The 24,197-nt window shown below is 38.2% G+C and overlaps 1 protein-coding gene across 1 annotated transcript; it reads left to right on the forward strand.

Annotated features, from left to right (window-relative positions):
- The first annotated feature begins 2,823 nt into the window (after nt 1–2,823).
- Nucleotides 2,824–23,859, forward strand: LOC109057483 (calpain-2 catalytic subunit-like). The gene is made up of 21 exons (XM_042749564.1): nt 2,824–3,099; nt 5,414–5,483; nt 10,986–11,104; nt 11,806–11,939; nt 12,132–12,300; nt 13,819–13,899; nt 13,982–14,067; nt 14,147–14,221; nt 14,303–14,463; nt 14,543–14,712; nt 17,003–17,014; nt 17,341–17,552; nt 17,770–17,806; nt 17,948–18,013; nt 18,098–18,155; nt 18,370–18,434; nt 19,185–19,253; nt 19,474–19,552; nt 23,371–23,487; nt 23,597–23,655; nt 23,746–23,859. Exons 1-21 carry the CDS (start codon nt 2,863–2,865, stop codon nt 23,767–23,769), a joined length of 2,100 nt encoding a protein of 699 aa, XP_042605498.1. The 5' UTR covers nt 2,824–2,862; the 3' UTR covers nt 23,770–23,859.
- Nucleotides 23,860–24,197: the final 338 nt, after the last annotated feature.

The raw sequence follows: 24,197 nt of genomic DNA on the forward strand, positions 1-24,197 counted from the left end.
GTTCATAAGGTTTTCATAAAACCTTGGCCTGTCTTCTTCGACACCACCATCACTTGGCTGGCCTTTGTTTCCCTCTCATGGTTCACAACAATGAAGTGCCTAAAATGTAATAATAGAGAAACATAGAATGTTAGGTGTGACAAGTAAAGATTAATTGGGGTCCTACTGTGTTTGTGAGAAATAAAGAAAGAGAGAGGTGGGGTGGGGTGGGGTGGGAGGTAAAAAGATTTAACTGTATTTACATAGAACGGTATATTACTGCAGAAAAATCCCTGTATTTTTACGGCAGTTGTTTTTCAGTGTATAAGCCTTTGATTGGCCCAAAGCTACAGTAGTTCAAGATTATGTTGTGCAGGGAATTAATTGGTAATAAGTGAATTTTATAGCAAAAGGCACCATTTATTTATTAGTTCAAACTTTCTTTATCTTATTGAATGGAGGTTCTTCCTAAAGACTTACTGATGAGCTCAATGAAAAACACTTCAAGGGTCGTCTTTTTGCTGCCTGCAGATAAAGAGATTTTTAAGATTTTCTTCTCACGAAAAAGATAAGTTACCCTCAAATGTTGTCAAGAACATATGTTTTTCTTAAGAAGAAAATCGTAAAAATCTTTTTGTTATCTGACTGAATTGTTGCTTCTTGCTAACGACTCACTGATAAACTCAATGGAAAACATTTCAAGCGTTGTCTTTTTGGTGACTGTATAGGCTATATGACCGTAATAATCATAATAAGCTTAGCGTGCACACTATTTTCACACACTAGTAAGAATTGCAGTTAGGAACATTCTTACAGACGTCTTGGAATTTATCTTAAGAAATTTCTTAACTTAAGAATTGCCTAAGAACATTTTTGTGAATCCGGCCCCTGAAGCCCACCGCATGAGACAAACTGAAAGTATGAGCTGTTAGGAAGAACTATAGCATGTTAATGCATGTGGTGCCATTGGGTAAACAAGGGAACGCAGTGAAGCCACACTTGTGTTCAGACAAGAATGAACTATAATGTAGGCAGACTAAGTAATACTAAAATGGCAATGTTTTATTTTAAAAAGTTATTTATCATGTTATTTATCATATTTATCAAGTATTTTTATATCATGCATCACTTACAGACTCTAAATTTACAATAATACACAAAAACATAAAATATAAAAAATTTAAATATTTATCATATAATTTATTTAATGGTTTTACTTAATTGTCTATAATGCAGAAAAATATAAATTATAAAATATTTAAATATTTATCTTTTAAATAATTTTAATAAAAAATTATTAAACAAAATACCTGAAGTGGGGGATGCTTTTACAAACAGCTAATGCTGAATAATGCAGCAAATGCTTTGCTGTTGTTGTCTTTTTCCCCAAAATAAACCCTCGCTGAGACATATTTACTAAATGAAAATTGTGAAAACAGCTCTGGTTTCCCAAAGAACAACAACAAAAAAAAAAGTGTCACAAAAAGAGCATCACACTTTACAGCACTCTTGTGCAATTAGGTAAGAAAGTAGGTAATGAAAAAAATAATTTAGTAAAAAGTAAAAGCAAAGAAAACCATATATGCCATTATTTTAGAGCAGATCTCTCTCTCTCTCTCTCTCTCTCTCTCTCTCACTCTCTCTCTCTATATATATATACAGTACAGGTCAAAAGTTTGGAAACATTACTATTTTTAATGTTTTTGAAAGAAGTTTCTTCTGCTCATCAAGCCTGCATTTATTTGATCAAAAATACAGAAAAAAAAGTAATATTGTGAAATATTATTACAACTTAAAATAATAGTTTTATATTTGAATATACTTTAAAAAAATAATTTATTCCTGTGATGCAAAGCTGAATTTTCAGCATCATTACTCCAGTCTTCAGTGTCACATGTAACATCCAGTCTATCACATGATCATTTAGAAATCATTCTAATATTCTGATTTATTATGAGTGTTGGAAACAGTTCTGCTGTCTAATATATTTGATGAATAAAAGGTTAAAAAGAACTGCATTTATTCAAAATAAAAAAAAAAATTCTAATAATATATATTCTAATAATATATTTTCTTTACTATCACTTTTTATCAATTTAACACATCCTTGACGAATAAAAGTATTGATTTTATTTAAAAAAAAGAAAAAAAAATTACTGACCAGTAGTGTATATTGTTATTACAAAATATTTATATTTTAAAAACATAGCTTCTTTTTTTCTTTTTTTTTAACTTTTTATTCATCAAAGTATCCTAAAAAAGTATCACATGTTCTGAAAAAATATTAAGCAGCAGAACTGTTTCCAACTTTGATAATGAATCATCATATTAGAATGATTTCTAAAGGATCATGTGATAATGATCCTAAAAATTCAGCTTTGCATCACAGAAATAAATCATAATTTAAAGTATAATAAATTTAAAAACAATTATTTTAAATTGTAATAATATATCACAATATTACATTTATTTCTGTATTTTTGATCAAATAAATGCAGGCTTGATGAGCAGAAGAACCTTCTTTCAAAAACATTAAAAATAGTAATGTTTCCAAACTTTTGACCTGTACTGTATATATATATATATATATATATATATATATATATATATATATATATATATATATATTTATATATATATATATATGTGTGTGTGTGTGTGTGTGTGTGTGTGTGTGTGTGTGTGTGTTGCGAATCAAGTACAATGTGCTTTAAAAAAAAAAAAAAAAAGTATATACATTTTACTTGATTTTAAGCAACACCTGCCCCTATGCCTAACTCCACCCCTCACCGCTTTACCATACAGCAGCTCTCACTTTAAAACCAGCATCAGTCTCATACAAACACAAGCCTGAGAGAAACTTGAGTACGACTACAGGGCACCATGTCTAATATCGCTAAGGTTCTTTCTAAGAGGCAGGATAGAGGAGAAGGATTGGGAACAAACAAGAAGGCGATTCCCTTCAACAAGCAAGACTACCAGACCCTGAAGCAGGAGTGTCTGGCGAAAAAAACCCTGTTCTGTGACCCAACCTTCCCTGCCGAATCAGCCTCTCTGGGATACAATGAACTCGGACCGCAGTCCTCTCAGACCAGAGGAGTGCAGTGGAAGAGACCTAAGGTACTGCAGTGTGTGTTATCTTTCTTCCACACAGGTGGAGTTTAGGTATTAAGACCCTTAAAATGACTTTGGTTTTACCCAATTACTTAAATGCAAAAAAGTAAATAAATAAAAAGTAGTAAGGTTAATTAAAGAGTAGTAAGGTTAATTCACTATAAAATAGTGATATCGATAAAATAATACTTATAAAAAAAGAGTATTTTACAGTAGTTTTGTCATGCTTATATTTTTATATAAGAGTCCACTTTTGATAAAAATGAGAAGAATGTACAGTATTAGGGTTAATTCAATATTAATCGATAATTACAATATTAAAAATATTTTTTTTCTGAAATAAAACTAGTTAAATTAGATGTTGAAACATATTTTAAATTATCTATTTTGAAATGTATTTATTCTATTGTATTTTTATTCTACTTGAAATCAGTTAAATCTTTAAGGTGACTTAAATGATTGTAGAAATGGTCAAATTGAAAAAGTAACTGCGGCCCTAAAATCATAAGCAAAGCAAAGCGGTGTAAAGACTCCTACAACTTTTACTCTCTGATCAAGAAAATAAAATTTTGTTTATATATATATATATATATATATATATATATATATATATATATATATATATATATATATATATATATATACATCTACTAATGGGAACTTTAAAGTTCATTTAAGGCGACATGGATACGATGTATAAGGCGTCTTGTAAAACAACGTATAGTTCAGACGTACTTAGTACACATAATTTTCTTTATATATATATATATATATATATATATACATACATTTCTCACATTCACCGCCATCACTTCACCACCAGTCTATCATCTACCCTCCCTATCGATCCCATTCAAAAACCATCATGGACTGATGGCAATGGAAGACTGCTCCTTCTGCTGGGAAGCCTTAGAACTGGCACATTTTACACGTCATAACTGTTGAGTTGACAGACGTGATGCAGGGCTACAACTCACTGCGTGATGTAGTCCATAAATGCAGATATTAGGATAGATAAAAGATTAAAAGATAGTAAAAGATATTAGGGCAAAAAATGCCCCTGTAAGAGTTTTTGTCTCATATCAAATGAAAACGCACTGCCCTGGGAGTTTGTTCATGGTGTGTTCATGGTGTGTTCATGGTGTGTTCATGGGGTGTGTGTGTGTGTGTGTGTGTGTGTGTGTGTGTGTGTGTGTGTGTGTGTGTGTGTGAGTGTGTGTGTGTGTGTGTGTGTGTGTGTGTGTGTGTGCACTTGATTGGGTGTTTATGTTAAAATGCAGAGCACATGGGACACCATTGCATGGTCAAATGTCACATCACTTTCACTTTAACATTCACAATATCCCACAAGCAACAAGTGCAATATCATATGAGTGCTATTGTGTCCCGAAATATCACAACATAGAGCAAATGTGATTTTATACAAGTAGACAAACGTCTTATTACGGGCCATGTCCCCCGATCTACACAAGCCCCTGGGGGTTTTCCTGCATTTGACTGATCCTGGGGCACTGTCTGATCAGATGGCCTGGCTGGCCACAGCCCTAACAAACTGAAGGTCGGCTGCGTGGGTGGGGATCTGAGGCGGAGTGGCCCAGGCATCATCACAGCATTTGTAGAATTATTGTAGTATTACATGTCCGAGTTTCTGGTGAATTCGCTGCTGGCCTGGGAACCACCGTTATTGTTTACATTCTGTGTCTTCACTTCAATGTGAGAGTGCATCGCACCAGGTCGCACTTGCGCAGTTATGTCGGTGCCATTCTGCTGATTTAAATACTCAGTGTGCAGAGCGAAGGGAGGCGTAAAGCCAGTTTCAGCAGCTTGTAGCATGATAGTGTCTCTCATTCTGATTGCATCTCTTGAAGCCCAGTGTGGATCTGCCGCCAACCCATGTGTCCAAAAACACTAGCCTCTTCCCTTTACAATCTCCTCCAACACCTCGTTTCACTTTCGCCCACGCCCCATAGTCCATCTCGTGGGTGAATGCTCAGATCTTGAATTCAAGTCTGCCACTTCTGACACCAAATGTAGTGTTTCACTATAAATAAAACCAGGCTGTTATGGCAGAATCTACACCATACACAACAGAAAAGAGAACAGGGGACCCTTCTGAACATCATCACATTAACTTTCATCACATTAACTAGTGTCCTTCAACATTTTTAACAGCATTACAATACTTTGAAACATTCAGATAGCTACATTTTTACATGTGCTGTTTGTGAAGTGCAAATAAAATCTATTGTTATTCAGTTGTACCATTACATAGCATAACACTACCATCTTTAATTGTTCTCACATTGTCCCTTTTTTAAAGGAGCTCTGCTCAAACCCTCAGTTCATTGTGGACGGCGCCACACGGACAGACATCTGCCAAGGAGCTTTAGGTGAGAAAAGAGCCTTTTGATCTGAAAGATGTTGTTTGGGTGTTAACAGACACATAAGCCGCATTTCCACTGTCGGGCCAGTGCGTGTGAGCCAGGGCTTAAAGCAGGCCGGCAGGGGCTAATAGCCTCGGGCCAGTAGCACGAGGCCAGAAAAGCGCAGCGTTTCCACAGTCGGGCCAGAAGCTCTGCTGCGCGTCACTAAAACCCGCCCTTTACACGCCTCTCAGGGACAACGTCATGCAACCCCATCGTTTCACCAACAAAGAGAAGTTATCAGAAAACTAAGAAATAAGTTACTGGAACTAGCTCGATCACAAAACGAACATGATAACAGCAGCCTTTTGTTTGCATGCTTTGTTAAATATTCAAATTCAAAAGCATCAATGTTTTACTATAAGTTACATTGAGCATAATGAATCAATTTATCAGGACTCAAAGTTAATCACAGAAATAAATGTATTTCTATTTTATTTATTTATTTTTAATGCTTATGAAAATAGCCTGCTTATTCAGTCGAGTCTGTTTCTGTTTATTTGTAGCCACAGTAGCCTATATACTCACATTTAGAATGAATGATAATAACTCTATTTTTATAAAAACTCCCGAACAAAAATCATTATTATATTTTGATGACATGCTATGCGGAGCTAAACTCTCGAGACGAGACTTATGACAGATAATATACGTTAATAAATAAATACACAATTGTGATAGAGAATAAGAAGCTGACGTCTGATTTCTCCAAGTGGTTGCATTTACCATGTTTATTATGGTAACGTTAATGTTTAGCATGCATAGTCTTTTACATCACTTATAAATATTTCTGCCTTTTATGATGATTATAATCCACATCGGATCGCGTTATTTCAAACACTCGCTGCTGACTGAAATTGAGTTTTGAGCTCAGCTTATTTTCTAAAAGTTTTTAATGTTGATGTTATAGCTGTTATCTTTCTGAAATGAACGGCGCTGACACTCTCCAGACGCGAAGAAACTCCGCCTTTTTTCATAACCACTCCTCTAGCCCCAGCTGGCCGCTTTGGCCCAAGGTTTTCGTCGGGCCAAAAAACCCTGGCCCTTGGCCCCGAGGAAGCCCCGACGAGGCACGATCAAGCCCCGGAAGTGACAGTGGAAACGCTACTGGCCCTGGCACACACTAGCACGCCCGCTTTAAGCCTGACAGTGGAAACGCGGCTATTATGTTTTATTAACAAGGTTCGGCAGGAGCACGATCAGATAATCAACCAATTCAAGACAGGTGGAGCTTGTCTAGTTAATCAACTATATATATAATATTAGTGCTGTCAAACGATTAATCACGATTTATCACATCCAAAATAAAAGTTTTTGTTTACATAATATATGTGTGTATACTGTGTATATTTATTATGTATATATAAATACACACACACATTCAGTATATATTTTGAAAATATTTACATGTATTTACATGTATATATTTATATTCTTATATTTTATAATATAATAAATACATTGAACATATAAACATAACATATTTTTCTTTAATATTTTCATGCATGTGTTTGTATTTATATATAAATAACATACACATTTTACACACATCTGTGTGTGTGTATTGTATGTACTGTATAGACATGGAATATATATATATATATATATATATATATATATATATATACACACACACACACACACACACAAGAGAGGTAGAGGTACAGTTATCGTGGAGTCTTCTGGAGACATCTCTCATCTCTCGTCCCCTGATGAGCCTCAGCTGTGGCTGGCCAGTTTCCAGGGCGACGCTGATGAGTGCTCGGGACATGCGTCACACTCCCCCCACTAAGCGTCGTCCTGGCCCTGCGGGACACCAGGGAGACTGTGGCTGGGTGGTGAGTGAACCCTGACAGACCCGCGAAAGCTGCCCAAATCCGGGAAAGCCCATTCTTGTTGGCGTTGGCCGTCCCCGCTCGATGTCACACGATGAAGTGGAAGTCCTGGAGTGCCAGGAACCAGCGGGTCACTCTTGCGTTTGTATCCTTGGCCCAGGCCATCCACTGAAAGGGAGCATGGTCAGTGACAAGAGTGAACTTTCTGCCAAGAAGATAATACCTGAGCTCCAGGACTGCCCACTTGACAGCCAGTGCTTCCCTCTCGACGGCGGCGTATCGTTGCTCTGCTGGGGACAGCTTTCAGGAGAGGACGTGTTGGAGGCGTCCATCTGCAACAGGAAGGGGACGTTAAAGTCTGGGGCTCGGAGGACCGGCTCAGAGGTGAGTGCCGCCTTCACTCGCTGGAACACTTCATCTTCGGTGGGTCCCCAGGGAGTTTTCTCCAGCTGCCCCTTCCTGGTCAGGTCTGTCAGGGGAGCTGCTAAGGAGGAGAAGTTAGGGATGAAGCAGCAATAGTAACCCGCCAACCCCAAAAAGGCCCGTACCTGGGTTTTGGAGGTGGGCCGCAGTGCCGAGAGAGTCGCTGCCATTTTCTTCTCCTGAGGTTTGATGAGGCCACGACCCACCTGGAAGCCCAAGTACTTAGCTTTAAAGAGGGCCAGATGACGTTTCCGGGGTTTGGCGGTCAGTCCAGCCCCACGTAGCTCCACTAGCACCCTCCGCAACTGCTTCAAGTGATCCTCCCAGCTCTCTGAGTGCATGACGATGTCATCCTTGTAGGCGGCCGCGTAGGATTGGTGGGGCCTCAACAGGATATCCATCATCCATTGGAAAGTGGCTGGGGCCCCGTGAAGGCCGAAGGGGAGAACCTGGTACTGCCAGTGGCCACTGGGGGCCACTCCTCGATGGCATGTCGCCAAGCCTCCGAAACATGGTAGGGACGCTGCCTGACAATCGTTCCTGGTGGTGTGCGGATGTCATGTTGGAGCACATGTGTCCGTCCAGGGAGGGGGGAGAACACATCAGAGAATTGGCCGACCAGGTGTTGCAACTCCTTTTTCTAGGAGGGGATTGACGTCAACCACCACGGGTGCAGTGGTGGCCAGAGCGGACAGTTGGGGCCCTAGTCCCGACCCATCGCTTTAGAAGGTTGACATGGTATAGCTGGTAATCTCTCCTTCTTCCGGGCTGCTGGACTCGGTACGTGGCGGGCCCAACTCGTTCCATCACCGTATACGGCCCTTGCTCAGTAGCGAGAAACTTACAGGCGGCTGTCGGGACTAGGACCATCACATGATCCCCTGGCTGAAACTCCCGTGGTTGGGCTGCCCTGTTGTATTGGCGCTGCTGGGCCTGCTGGGCTTTCGTGAGTCAATCCCGTTCCCTCATATTCCGAACGTGTTCGATGGTGGACCGATGGGCTGCCAGCTGCTGTTCCCAGGCCGTCCAAACAAGAGCTCAAAGGGGGTGAAACCAGTAGAGGCCTGGGGGACTTCTCTGATGCCAAAGAGGACGTATGGCAGCATCTGGTCCCAGTCCCGTTTGTCATCTTCGGCCACACGACGGAGCATCTGCTTCAATGTCTGGTTAAATCGCTCGACCAGACCATCGGTCTGGGGGTGGTAAACCATGGTCTTCAGCTGTTTTACCTTCAGGAGGTGACAGAGGTCAGCCATTAGCCGGGACATGAACGTGGTTCTCCTTCAATGAGCCGAAGTGGATGGGGAAGGGCCCGAGGCAGGTGATCTATCACCACTCGCTCTGCTACCTGGGGAGAGGTGGCACCCCCGGCAAGCAGCCAATTATGTGCTAGATGGGTGAGTTCGGCTGCTTGGGACAGGCTGGCAACCGGGTCTTATATTCCCAGTCATGAAACAACTGTGTCGCACAAATGGGTGAAATCCCCACCTGAGCCAGGATCTCTTTCCGCGGCTCGTCGTAGGAATTGCTCAGAGCCGGTGACATTGAAAAAAATGCGTGTTGCGCTTCCCCTGTTAAGAGCGGTGCCAGCACGCGTGCCCACTCCTCCCGAGGCCAGCCTTCACGACTCGCGATGGCCTCGAACATCTGTAAATAGTTCTCTGCGTCATCGTGTGCAGTCATCTTCGGCAGGAGCTGCGTGGCCTGAACACGGGGATCTGGCAGTGGAACTCGTTGGGCAGTGGCAGTGCGAAGCGCGGCGATCTCTCGCTCCGATTCTCCCTGGCGGGCTGCCATTTGTTCCATAATCTGCTGTTGGCGGATGCTCACCTCGGTGAGATGTTTCAGTAATTCCTCCATGGCTGGGGAAGAGCAGCCGCCTGCAGGAAACACAGAAGAAAAAGGGAAAATCAACAAAAAGTGAGGGACGGTCGCAGACCTGGGCAAACTCAATTCTGGAGGGTTGGTTTGTCGGTGATTCTTCCCAAATTATGCCCTCATTCTCCATCAGTGTAAGGGGATGAAGAATCACATGACAAGGGGAATTCAATAAAGGCCCCGGATGGTGAATTTATTGAAGGAATAAGTGCCAACGTGTCTGGGTGAAGTGAACCGGTGCACGGTGCTCCGCCTCCGTCTGTACTCTGTGCTTCCAAGTGCTGTGTGTCTGTGCTGTGCTCATGCGCTGGGGCTGGCCAGTCATACTCTGCTTTCTGGAAGACAGGTAGAGGTACAGTTATCGTGGAGTTTTCTGGAGACATGTCTCACCAGTGTGTGTGACGCGGCAGCTGTTGTAGTCGTCCTCTGATGAGCCTCAGCTGTGGCCGGCCAGCCTGTGCTGAGTGTGCGCAGGTGTTTCTCCTCGGTTTCCAGGGCGACGCTGATGAGTGCTCGGGACACGCGTCACAATATATATATATACACATACATACATACAAACATATATATATATACAGTATATATATATATATATATATATATATAGTCAACTCACCTCTGTCTATATATATATATATATAGTCAACTCACCTCTGTCCCACAACAGTTTTCCAGCATCCCTCCTCCACCCCAACTCCTCACTCTAAACTATTCTCATCTCAGATAAGGGATGGGGGAGTTCTCTGGGTTCGGGTTCTGGGTTCAAGTGTCAGTGATTCATATAGATCTGACAGAAATAGACTGATCGTAATTGAAATTGAAGTGATACAACTGTGTAACTCTTTCAATTTAAGATTTTTCTCACCCATTTTGGTATAAAAATAAAAACAAAAAACAAAACAAAATGGTGGTTCTTTAACATCACTATAAAACTCCCTTTTGGAACTTTTATCTTTATTTATAGTTTTTTTATCTTAGCACTAATGGTGTGGGCTAAAATACATGCAAGTTTTAGTGGTAAAAGTTTAAGAACAAAGTATGAGCAACAATAATCATGATGCTAGCTTTAACAATTGCTACCTCAAAAGTTACCTCACACTACTAAGTGCGCATATCTTATTGTTGAAAAACATATTATGAGACTTGGGAGTGACTGAAGACCTAACTTTGAACGTTGTAGGTTATTCCATGGATCATAACCACTGAGTAAGAAAACACTGAAGCCCAGGTTGATTCTGGAAGACTATATCTGTAATAACTGCACTGAAGGTCAATTTGCATAAAATAATCAGCTTAACACAGAAGTATCTCATGATATTTGATTCATTGGCAGGTGACTGTTGGTTGCTGGCGGCTATTGCATCTTTGACTCTGGAAAAGGAGTTTCTGGAACGTGTAGTTCCACATGGACAGAGTTTCAAAGAGAACTATGCTGGCATCTTTCACTTTCAGGTATAAACATGCAGTGGGATCAAAATGTCTGAGACCCCACTAAAGAAAATGTTAAGAAAAGTTACAACATTTTAGGATTTTAAAAAAAGCATGACTTAAAATCATCTAAATAATTTTATTTAAATCAAATTTTTACTCAAATTGTTAGTTCATAATAGATTGTATCATTTTAAAAAATATCACATTAGAAAAAATGCACAATGGACAGACGAACCTGGACTGTATATTTGTTGGACATTATCTTGATGGAACTCTTAACTTCTCGTATACATGGATCTAATGTGAAAACTGTTAATTTATGGCATTCAGCTTTTAATGTTGTGTCGTCTTTTCTAAAATCTTTGTTAAAAATTATTTCATTGTATTTTATTTATGTATTAATATTACTTAATTTACTTTTATTATTATTATTTATTTTATTTTATTTACTTATTCTTTTCTTTTTTTCTCTACCTTTAAGTATACCAGGGGGTGGGATGGGTTCTAAATTTGCACACTTGCTTTTTGTTTTATACTACTGTTCCCAAAAGAAATTTCAATAAACAGTTGTTAACAAAAAAAAAGAAAAATATGCAAAATGGATTATTTTCACTGGTGGTCTCAGACATTTGGACCTCATTTGAGTATTTATAACCTTATTATTCCAATAATAAATTAAAGGAACACTGTCAGAGTGATTGTTGTTATTCACGTCTCTTTAGCTCTGGCAGTGTGGTGAATGGGTGGATGTTGTCATTGACGACCGGCTGCCCACCAGAGACGGGAAGCTGCTGTTTGTTCAATCAGCTGAGGGGTCTGAGTTCTGGAGTGCCCTGTTGGAAAAGGCCTATGCAAAGTAAGTGTGTGTTTATTCATAAATGACCTGCTACTATTTACCTGAACTGTAACAAAAACTATGGAGTCATCTGAAACGCTTGGTATAAAAACTGTGCCAAACCAGAAACCACAGCCTAGAACACACGTTCATTCAACATCACATATCCATGACATACCAACCAGTGCTGCTTATTTCTCCTGTACTTTGAAGGGTAAATGGCTCATATGAAGCTCTGACAGGAGGCCTGGCCAATGAGGGTTTTGAGGATTTCACTGGAGGCATCGCTGAAAGCTATGATCTGAGCAAAGATTCTTCACACCTGTTTAAGCTCATGCAGAAAGCACTAACTCTGAGATCATTAATGGGCTGCGCCATTTCTGTGAGTCCCATTTCACTTCTCTTGGCTTATTTTCACATCATTTATTTCTCCAAGGCAAGAAAAAAATTGTCTATAAATATATAATGCTTAATAGGACTTAATAGGACTTAGAGAAACAAAATCACTGGTACACAGTATTACAATGCAGAAGAAAACCAGGAAATCCAAGACAAGGCCATCTACAGCAGAGCAACAACTGACACTGAACAAGGGAAACACAGGGGTATATATACACAAGTTAACCAGGGCTGACAAGGGACAGGTGTGGGTAATTAGTTGTCAAGGAAATTAACAAGGGTTGCTATGGAGACAAACGAGGCAGCATGGCAAATCGACTATATAGCCCCTTTCACGCAGTAATACCAGTAAATTGCCGTAAAATTACTGGCTTTACTGGTAAATACAAATTTGCGCTGCTCACACAGGCAATGACATTCCATTCACACATCAGTTTCAAAATACCAGTAAATTCGGTGATATCATTAACCGGAAATGAGGGGTATACGCGGTCAGTGTTTTTGCTGATGTTTTCATTTTTGTGTCAAATGTTCACATTCATGCAGCTGTTTTTGTCCCAGAGACATCAAATTAGACAACTGCAAACCTAGCTTCACAGCGTAGAGTATAACTATTCTCTAAAACACAACACAAAAAACAGCTTTTTTCAAATAGTTACACCGCTTTGTGTCGGCTGCGTCTGGACCAAAAAACTGTGCTTGAACACACCACACTGACTACAGCCAACTGCATACTAGTCTGGACCAAAAAACTGTGCTTGAACACACCACACAGAATACAGCCAACTGCAAACTAACACATGTGTTCTGCGCCTGTGTGAAAGGTGTTTGCTAAGTATATAACCACATATCATTCAAATTGGTTTGGCTATTCGTCCACACACAAGCGCAGCACCAGGTCACTGAAGCGTGTATTTTCAAAACTGTAGCTTTTTCTATGTGGTTTGGCTATTCGTCCACACACAAGCGCAGCACCAGGTCACTGAAACCGAACATTTTTGACAATTCGTCTCAATGACCCAGTTCAAAAAGCAGATTCATCGGTTCCTGGCATCATCAAGCAATGATGTCACTAGTATGCATTTATTTTAACAACTCAGTGCCATGTTGCATCAATGAAACATTCAAATAAAGCCATTTGTGTCAACACATTACAACATTCAAATAAAAAGTCATTTGTGTGAACGCATATTGCAAATTATTGCCTTTCATTCACTTCACTGTTTGTGGTGACGGTTTCATTCGTGGATTCTTTATGTCAGATACAACTGACAAGTATTGACTAGCCTACAACTTGGATTAGATTCCTCAAAGTTTCGCACCTACAGCACGCATTTCAGACACTGATGGTCGATACAACAGTTGATGTGTTACACATCATCCCTACTGAAAATATCTAAAATAATATAACAAAATAAAATAATAAACTATTATTATCATGTGGGAAATGCACATTCAATCCTGATCTTCTAATGTTTTTATCATTAAAAATATCTAAAAGACCAGTTCGCAGGAGATAGAGGCGAAGACGAGTCTGAAGCTGGTGAAGGGTCATGCCTACTCCGTCACCGGCGCAAAGGAGGTCAGAAACTGCCACAGACACAGAAATATGGATTTGATAGAACAAACTGAAGGACCTCTAATGTCTGTCACCTTACCTATAGGTTCATTCCCACGGCCGTCTGGTTCAGCTGGTGCGTCTCAGGAACCCGTGGGGTCAGGTGGAGTGGACGGGCCCTTGGAGTGACAAGTGAGTTTCCCTAAACAGATCTTACTTCTTTAACATCAGTCTTGAGAGTCCTGTCAAATATCTCCAATGTCTTTTGCAGTTCCAAAGAGTGGAACAGTGTCCAACCGGAGGAGAAAGCTAAATTGGTTCATTCAGCTGAAGATGGAGAGTTCTGGTAAGAGAACTTGAGCTTTTAACCCTCAACAATATAAAAAATATGTTGTTGAATACTGACGAATCTTCCTCATCCTGTCAGGATGGCGTATTCAGACTTCATACAGAACTTCTCGTGGTTGGAGATCTGTAATCAGACTCCAGACGCCCTTTCAAGTGACACTGTAAGCCGCTGGAAATTCAGCCAGTTTGAAGGTGACTGGAGGGTGGGATCCACTGCAGGAGGCTGCCTTAACAACCCAGGTAAATTAAATCAACCACAATGCGCTTGATTAAAAGCTGCTTTTAACTACCATCTGACCGTTTGCTTCCTCCTCTCCAGTTTCATTCTGCTCAAACCCTCAGTATGTGATCAAGATGGAGGAAGAAGATGATGATCCTTATGATGGAAAGGATGGCTGCACGATCCTAGTGGGTCTGATGCAGAAAGATTTTCGTAAAGTCAATCGTTTTGGACAAAACCCGAACGCCATTGGCTTCACTATCTATAAGGTAACTGGCTACATACAATCAGTAATACTGTTAGTACTAGAGATAACCTTATACACCACAAACAACTTCACAACCAGCAGTACCACCAACTTTGCAATCATATTTTTAGCAGTGTTAGTTTCAGAGATGTTTTTTCCAATTAATATTCTCCAATTTCTCCAAGGATTATTAAAAGTCTCTATGGAGAATTTTTTAACCTTTTGAGCGGTACGGTCCCACATATGGGATTCTTATTTCCGTGCCCCTGGGCGTATGGTCCCACATATGGGATTTAGAACGTTCGGTGACGTCGCATAACTGCCAAATTCAAACTGCGTTTTTCGCGTGTTGGCTGGCGCTGAGCCAGAGACAGACGTGCACTTCTCTTGTCATATTATCACAACTATGTAGTGTTCTTAACCACATAATTCATATTTTAGGTTTCAGACATTTAAATACATATAAATACTAGTAAAACAATACATTTAGAGTTTGAAAAAATACACGCATATGTCTATGGAAGCAACAATAATAATCCATTCAAATTTAATTTGCAGATGTTTTTTATTCATATCAGATACACATAGTGTAAGTAACTATAAAGATCACTCTATTTTTCACCCAGTTCACCGGCCACTTATTACCTGTATTTCGGGAGAGATTGATGAATTCACGTGCTGTAAATCCGACTGACAGGACTCTGAACTGCAGCGCGAACAAACATGGCGGCGCCCGTCTCAGATTACAGATCACGATCAAGATCATTTAGAAAGGATTTTAAACGACCAAACACACTCATTTACACATATTTATGAATCGGAATATCGGATTGTTCATGACATGGTATGCAAGTTTGTGAATATTTGAAATTAAAAAAGGAAAAACGAAATAAAAGCAATCCAGCTGTCATACAGTGTTATTGTAGACGCGGTGTGTCACGTGACAAGCCTGACGCGTCGCCATGGAAACAGTAAGGGGAACGTTCTAAAATAACGGTCGTCTTAAAAAAACTCACTCTGGGGGGACCGCTAGAATATATTAAACTCACCACTGAAAAGGTTAACACTAGGGCTGTTCGATTCCACAATTTTTGGAATCGATTCCGAATCCAATTCCTGGTCCTGGAATCGATGGGAATCGATTCCAAGAATCGATTCCTCACTGTTGTTTTCGATTCTTTTTCAATTCTTGTTTTTTTTTTTTTTTTTTAGATTAAAGGAACCTAATCTCATCATGATGACTGCAGGATAGGTCGTATAATGTATCCTTCATATAATATGAAGCTTAAAAAAAAATAAAAAATAAATGATGATATGAAAAGTTTTGTTTTTTCAGCTTTGCTCGTGAAATTAGTCATAGCCCAGCTCAGCAGGGACATGCGTTTATCGCAAATATTAAATAAGACATGAAGTGTCTAAAAGAAATGTGCACAGTTGAGCTGAATGATGAAGTTTACTTTGCACAATATTAACAAACTGTACACTTAAATTAAATAACCAGAACATTAATAACTGATAGAGCTCATGGTTTATCTGTCAATCAGATGCGCTCTCGGCCACTGATCTATGCTCGTGACGTGTTCTTTTATAATTATCATTGGCTGATAGAAATGTTTTAAAAACATAGTATTTTAGATGGTAAGATCAAGACCCTCATTGACGTCATGATCTATTCTGTCATGAACCGCTCAAAATTGTGGACAAACCACTACCACAAAAAAACAACCTAATAATCTTATAAAAAAAAAAAAAATAATATAATATCTCACAACACAACTGTTGTAATTAAATGGCTTTGGTGAATTCTGCTTCTGAAACGGAAGGCTAGCCTACATCCTAAAATTCAATTGATCAGTACCGACTCGTTTTCTTTCTGTTTTTTTTTTTCTTTTCTTTTTTCGTGAATTTAAATGTGTGTAGCTTTTGTCGGATGTAGCCTTCCGTTTGAGAGACTCCCATTGATAAGCTTTGTTGAACTGAAAAAGACTCTGAATGAGGAGTCGACTCCCCTTGATGGAATCGATTCCAACCTTTGGAATCGACTCTCGATTCCCAACGCCCCGGAATCGAGGAATCGATTCTTTTTGGAATCGACTCCCAGCCCTAATTAACACACTTTTCCTCTGATACAGCTATCAACATTACAACTAATTAACATTTTTTTAGTTACAGTTTTGTGGTAAAATTATATGAACATTGACCACTGAATAACAATATTATTATTATTGTGTGTGTGTGTGTGTGTGTGTGTGTGTGTGTGTGTGTGTGTGTGTGTGTGTGTGTGTGTGTGTGTGTGTGTGTGTGTGTTTCAGGTTCCAGATGAGGTATGACATCTGAATGGTTTGTACATGAGAGTACATGGACACCACCAATGTAACCATTAGTTATTTTGTTTTAAGAAGCCCCTAAAGTTTCTCTGGGGAAGGCAAATGTTTACCGAGAGAATGCTAAGTTTCTCAGGGGAACACAATACTTTTGCAAGATAACAGAATTTTTGCGAGTGAACACAAAAAGCATTTAAACTATTTCTTTCCATTTAATGTTTTTTTTCATCACCATGTACCCTTGGGGGCTTCTTATGATATATTTTTACAAAACAACGTTTAAAAGTTTTCATATGCCATTTCATCCATCTGTGTTTGTGTTGCAGCTCAGGGGTCGCAATAACATTCATCTCAGTCGTGATGTACTGCTGCGTCAGCGGCCCATTGCAGGATGCAAAGGTTTCACCAGCATGCGAGAGGTGAGCGAGCGCTTCAAACTGCCTACGGGTGAATACGTCATCATTCCCTCTACTTTTGAGCCGAATCGCAATGGAAGCTTCGTACTGCGTGTGTTCACAGAGAAAGAGGCTGTTGCCAGGTTTGTCCAAAGTGTTTTTAGCATATTTCAATTTAAAAAAGGGTATAATATGAGATTATATAGGTAAAGTTTTAGACCACATGAAGATGCTGTTGCACAGAGTGGAACGTTACATTAAAACATCTGTTTGTCTGACCAATAAATCACAACTGTACACTAAACATTCTTGTATTTGCACCCAAATACATGATGATGTTTCCGATTCTCGCCCCTGCAGACCAATGAATACGGAGGTCTGTGCAGACGTGAAAAAGGTGAATTTATCATTCACACACTGTGTGTGTATTATTATTTATAAGAAATACATTTATGTAAATTCAGATATATAACAGCATAAAATCAAATATAAATTAAAAATATTAAATAATGTTTTTAACTTTTTTTTTCTTTCCCAGGAATACATATCTGAGAGTGATGTGGACCCAGAGTTCAAACAATTTTTCAGTCAGATTGCTGGAAATGTAAGTCATTTTTAATGTAAGGCTGGTTCATTTCAATTTGAGGTCATTATCAATATCACACATGATTGTGTCTTCACTCTGCAGGACTCAGAGGTGTCTGTGTTTGAACTAAAGCAGGTCCTAGACATTGTTATCTCAAAACGTAGGAAAACAAACTTTCCCAGTTTTATTGACACCAGTTTTATTCTTATATATATACATATATATATATATATATATATATATATATATATATATATGTGTGTATGTGTGTGTGTATATGTGTGTGTGTGTGGGTGTGTGTGTATATGTGTGTAAAAGAAAGCTCCTTGAAATTGGAATTCTGTGCTTACAATGTTCTGTGGTGTTTCACACAGGAACTGATGTGAAGACAGATGGATTTAGTATGGAAACCTGTCGCCACATTATCAGTCTGCTTGATGTATCCTTACCTCACTGGATCATATGAATGAATACTACATGGATTATGGATTTATTAGTCCTGTCAAATGATTAATCGCGATTAATCGCATCCAAAATAAATGTTTTTGTTTACATAATATATGTGTGTATACTGTGTATATTTAAGTACAAACACATGCATGTATATATTTATGAAAAATGTGTTATGTTTACATATTAAATATATAATAAATATATAAGAATATAAATATATAAATGTATACACATGTAAATATTTTCAAAATATATACTTTAATGTGTGTGTATTTATATATACATAATAAATATACACAGTACACAAACATACATTATGTAAACAAAAACATTTATTTTGGATGCGATTAATCACGATTAGTCGTTTGACAGCACTAGGATTAATGCAGAGATTCACAAACATTTTTATGTTTTATGTTTTTATCAGCCAAACCCATTTAACCATAAACATTTACTTGACGTCCCATTGAGAGTAAATATTTCAATAATTATTTTGTTTCAGTTTTTAAAATATTTCTTTTAATTTTACGTTTTCATGATTTATTTAATTATTAGCCTTTCATCAACTCACAACCCCCTGCATTACCCTGGCAAATCTCCAGGGGTTCGGGAACCCCAGTTTGGATTTTAATCACAGATTCTTTGAATGTTATAATTGTGGATTAATATTCTCAACAGAGTCCTTTCAACCAAATTAATCATCATAACCCTGTTATAACCCTTGACCTCAGAACAGAAAGATGGAAGCGGCAAACTCGGCCTTATGGAGTTTCAAATACTGTGGATAAAGATCCAGAAATATTTGGTAATATATATATATATATATATCTTGGGGTAAATTAAAGATAAATGAAAAATCTCTAGTATTAGACAATAATTAATATGGTACAGTTTAACTATTGTCTAACTATTGTGTATCCCTAACAGAAAGCAAAAACTTTGTTGGCATTAAGTTCTGATAAAATTACTCAATTTATTTAGCAATGTTAAATACTGAATGTGTATTTTCTGTCATACCTCTCCAGGAGGCTTTTAAGAAGCATGATACAGACAACTCGGGCACTATGAGTTCCTATGAGATGAGAGATGCCATGAAAGAAGCAGGTAATGAGTCTATGGCCCATTTTACACAGTAATACCAGTAAATTGCTGTAAAATTAGCGGAATGATTTTACCGGAATAAGGCTCATGTGATTGGCACATGGAAGGTATCCAGTGGTGGCTGAAGGTTTCTTGCATGTTCGGTCTTTTCAGTGTGCAAAGTTCTTTAATTTAAGTTAAATTGTAATCTGACTCCATTTTATTATGACCACAAATTAAAATTAGAATAGTTAGAATTGCAATTATTGTTGGTAATTTATAAGATAATTTATTCAAACATCTGATTATTCTATTTAGCTCTTTAATTGTATTAAATCTTATTAATCTTATTCCTACAACACTTCAAGTCTCGTACCGGCCGGTATATGAATCTCATATTCACAAACTCGTCAGTCTTGGTCATTAGACAGAGGCATCTGACTAAAATTCTAGACGGCCCGTGCCATACTTTGCTCATTCTAGAATACTTTTATTTAGTTCCCATAGAGCTGTACACACTTAATTAAGGTGACCCGAATTTAGGTTGGTCAACAACACACTGTTGTTCTAAACAGAAAACCCCAGTAGGGTCTGGCTGCAGACATGTACTTGCATTTTCAGACTTACACTCTTTTTTTATTAGACTTTAAGGACATTAAAAGCGTTTTCTTCTAAATGACGAGATAACTCGTCAATGGCGGGGAAAGAGTTAACATCAGTTTGCACAAATGAGTTTTTTGTAAAAATAAAAATAAAAAATTCTATTTGCATTTGTACGCCTAACAAAATTAAACATGGACTTCCTTTTAGTGCTGTCTCGTAAACCCCTAACATTAAGAGAAATAATCTTTAAACAGCTAAAAACTAAATCTGACATAAAATAATTTTATTTGGATGTCAGAACAATGTTATATAAAGAATTCTGAAACAATGAAATTGACAAACCAGTCGGTATTGATCCACTCCAAATTTCGAAGAGCCACATCACCTGGACGAATGTTTTATGACCCGAAGACTGAGCACGCTATTTCAGTTCGACTGCCTAGCCAGCATAGTCAATAATAACACCTACTCCGTTAATATCATAGACTGTATAAAAACATGGACGTGTTGTCCGTGACGTCACCCGTAGAATCCTGAACTGCGTTTTTGAAGCTCAAAGTGTGCGGAGCGGGCCGTCGCCATCTTGGCAGCGCATCACTGCACATCACTCCCGGATAAACGAAAATGGTCAAAAAGGCGGGAGCTAGTTGCTGGTCAGCAGCAATCCACCTGTCACTCAAGTGGCCACGCCCTTAATTATGCAGAACTTTAAAACTTAATATAATTTAAACAGATTAGTTATAAAAAAAATTCACCCCCTCACAGTTGTCATGAAGGGCAAAATTAGCTATATAGACCAAAATCATTTTTTGATCCAGGCTCTAAACATGTTTTTTTCTGCTGTAAAGTTGGGTATTTTAACATGGGGAGTCTATGGGATTGACTCCCTTTTGCAGCCAGCCTCAAGCGGCCAGTTGACAAATTACAGTTTAAATCACTTCCTTTTTGGCTTCAGGAGAGAGAGCGGGAGGTTTGCCGCTTGGTTAATATTCATCTTGATATTCGTCAACAGACAGTTAAAGGAGTAGTTCATTTCCAGAACAAAAATTTACAGATAATGTCTTGTCATCCAAGATGTTCATGTCTTTCTTTCTTCAGTCATAAAGAAATTATGTTTTTTTTGAGGAAAACATTTCAAGAATTATCTCCATATAATGGAGTTTGAACTTCCGAAATGCAGTTTCAGTGCAGCTTCAAAGGGCTCTAAACAATCCCAGCCGAGGAAGGGTCTTATCAATGAAACGATCAGTCATTTTCTAAAAAAAATAATAATAATAATATACTTTTTAACCTCAAACACTCGTCTTGTGTAGCTCTGCAATGCACATGTGTACTCTGTCTGTGCACTCCCGTTCGAAACAGTTAGGGTTTGTCGAAAAACTCCTGTCTCATTTTCTCCTCTAACTTAAAAGTTGTCCTACATCGCTGCAGAAGTACTAATCCAGTGTTTACAAAGTGAACATGCAAAGAAGGTCAAAGCCCTTTATAAAAAAGGTAAAACATTGATGATTTTGAAGTTGAAGGAGAAAATGAGATTGGAGTTTTCCGACATACCCATCATGACCGTAATGCAGAGTTCACACAGAGTTAGACAAGACATACGTTTGAGGTTAAAAAATGTATAACTTGCAAGTTATTTTGGAAAATGACTGATCATTTTGCTAGATAAGATCATTCTTCCTCGGCTGGGATCATTTAGAGCCCTTTGAAGCTGTACAGAAACTGCATTTGGAAGTTCAAACTCGCGGGCATCATAGAAGTCCACTATATGGAGCAAAACGTTCTTATACTGAATTTGGTCTTTATCATCATAGTCCGTTATTATGCCACGTTAAGCGTTTTGCTGTATGGTAGGAAATGTGAAAGTTTGCACATTGTGTTCATGGCCATATGCTTGCCTTTAGTCCATTAAATTGAATTTGATATTTTAATAGCACTTATGATATAATGCATTAAGCCATATTTAGTGTTTATGGTTTTCTACGGGAGGAAAGCGCTTAAAGGGGTCCTATTATGCTCTTTTACAGAGTCTTGATCTTGTTTTGGGGGTGTACTAGAACAGGCTCTCATACTAGGTTGTTTGAAAAGCACATTATTTTTCACATAATTTACATTATTACAACACCTCTCTCCCCAGTCTGGCATAAAGGCTTGAATAGTTCTTGTATCAAATGAAGGCCAACCTTCTGAAATACGAAATGTGCTGTGTTTGGTTAGTTGGGACAGTGTGTGCTGTGATTGGCTCCACTCGGCACCTGGTCGGGAAATGTCATGCCCCTTACCATAGCCACCTGCGAGCTTCAGTGTAAATAAAACCAAAAAAACAAATAAATAAAACCGCAATATAAACAAACACAATTTTAACCACTCTAAGTTCATCTGCCTTGGGAAAACCAGCACGATATTTGTGATATCACAAATCCCAGAAAATATTCGTTGTAGTCCAAACGAGTCGTTCGTTGTAGTTTTTAAAAAGTGATTTCTGTTAAATAAAATATCTCCTTTTGAAGTGGACTTTGAGCTTTGTAATTTTGCAGATCTTTTTTATGTTCATAAAGCAATATTACAGACTAACTAAAGCTGAAAAAGCATAATAAGACCCCTTTAACAAGAGACTTTGCGCATTGTGTTCATATTGTGCTGTTCTGTGTCCACGGATTTGCGGGTCTCATCTTTTTCTCCTATATGACTTGCAGTACGTTATGGTACTAAATTAGTTTTAATTGTAATTGCTCCATTGACGACACGCACATTTTGTGTGGATTGCAAGTGACACTGTAATTTAGTTTCTATTTTCTTGTCTTCGCCACCTGGCTGCTGTTGTAAAATGGTGAGAGATTCAATTTAAAAAAATTATAAATAAATAAAATAAAACAAAAATAAAAAGACTGCAAGTGACGTCACTAGCGAAAGTGCGAAGTGTCTGAGATTCTGTAAATCTTACACCGGTATATACAAATATTCGCTGTTCACACAAGCAACAGTTCCGTCTCTTTAGCACCATTCACACATCTATTTCAAAATACTGGTAAATTCTGTGATATCATTAACTAGAAATGACCTCTTAAACATCAAGAAGTAAATGCCAGAAAATTGCCAGAACAAATTTACCTGAATTTTAGAAAATGACTTTACCGGTAATTTCCCAGTAAAGTTTGAATGTGTGTAAGGGGCTTATGTTTAGTCTAAACATTGATCATAATAAGGAGTGCAATGGTTGTTTGTGCTTTTCTCTGCAGGGTTCCAGCTGAACAATGAGGTTCTTCAGGTGATAATCTCACGTTATGCCAATCAGCAGTGCACCGTTGACTTTGATTCCTTCGTTGGCTGCCTGATTCATCTGGAAATGCTCTTCCGTAAGTTTTACTGAAGATTTTTAATGTTTTAAATTACCGTAAATACATTACTGTAATCAGGAATTATGACAATGGTTTACTGTAACATTTTCGGCTGTTCTCTACACAGAAATGTTTAAAAGGTTCGATAAGAAGGACACTGGGAAAATCGAGCTGGATATCCTGCAGGTGACTCACAAGTGTAAACTTGTATTAAGATTTTTGTATCTTCTCAATGTAGCGTTTTCATTAACAGATGTGTTGTTTTGGGTTTTGCAGTGGCTCTGCTTGGCCCTCAGTTAAAAAAATCCACTCATCATAACTGCATCAGAAATCAGTTCATTTCCTGCAATTGAACTGAAGAGGATGCAGCAGACCTGAAATGCCCAAGAGTAAAACCAACCAAAGATGGGTATTATCTAAACTTGGAATTGCTTAAAAAAAATAATATGTTTATGATGCTTTTCTGCTGAAAAATTGGCTATAATAAAGATGACTAAATCACTTTTATATATATATATATATATATATATATATATTTGGAAATTTTGATCAATTTATGTCCCATTTACATATAGTTATCCATCGTTTCCACTGAAATAGCATCGTACATTGTTTCTACCATACAAAACATGAATATGATATTGAATATCATGGTATTTACATAGCATGTGTAATAAATGTCCACCCAAAACATAAACTCACCAGAAAAGGTTAGTGAACAAAGCTGG

Source organism: Cyprinus carpio, chromosome B22 (genome assembly GCF_018340385.1).
Source record: "Cyprinus carpio isolate SPL01 chromosome B22, ASM1834038v1, whole genome shotgun sequence".
In the NCBI taxonomy this organism is placed as follows: domain Eukaryota; kingdom Metazoa; phylum Chordata; class Actinopteri; order Cypriniformes; family Cyprinidae; genus Cyprinus; species Cyprinus carpio.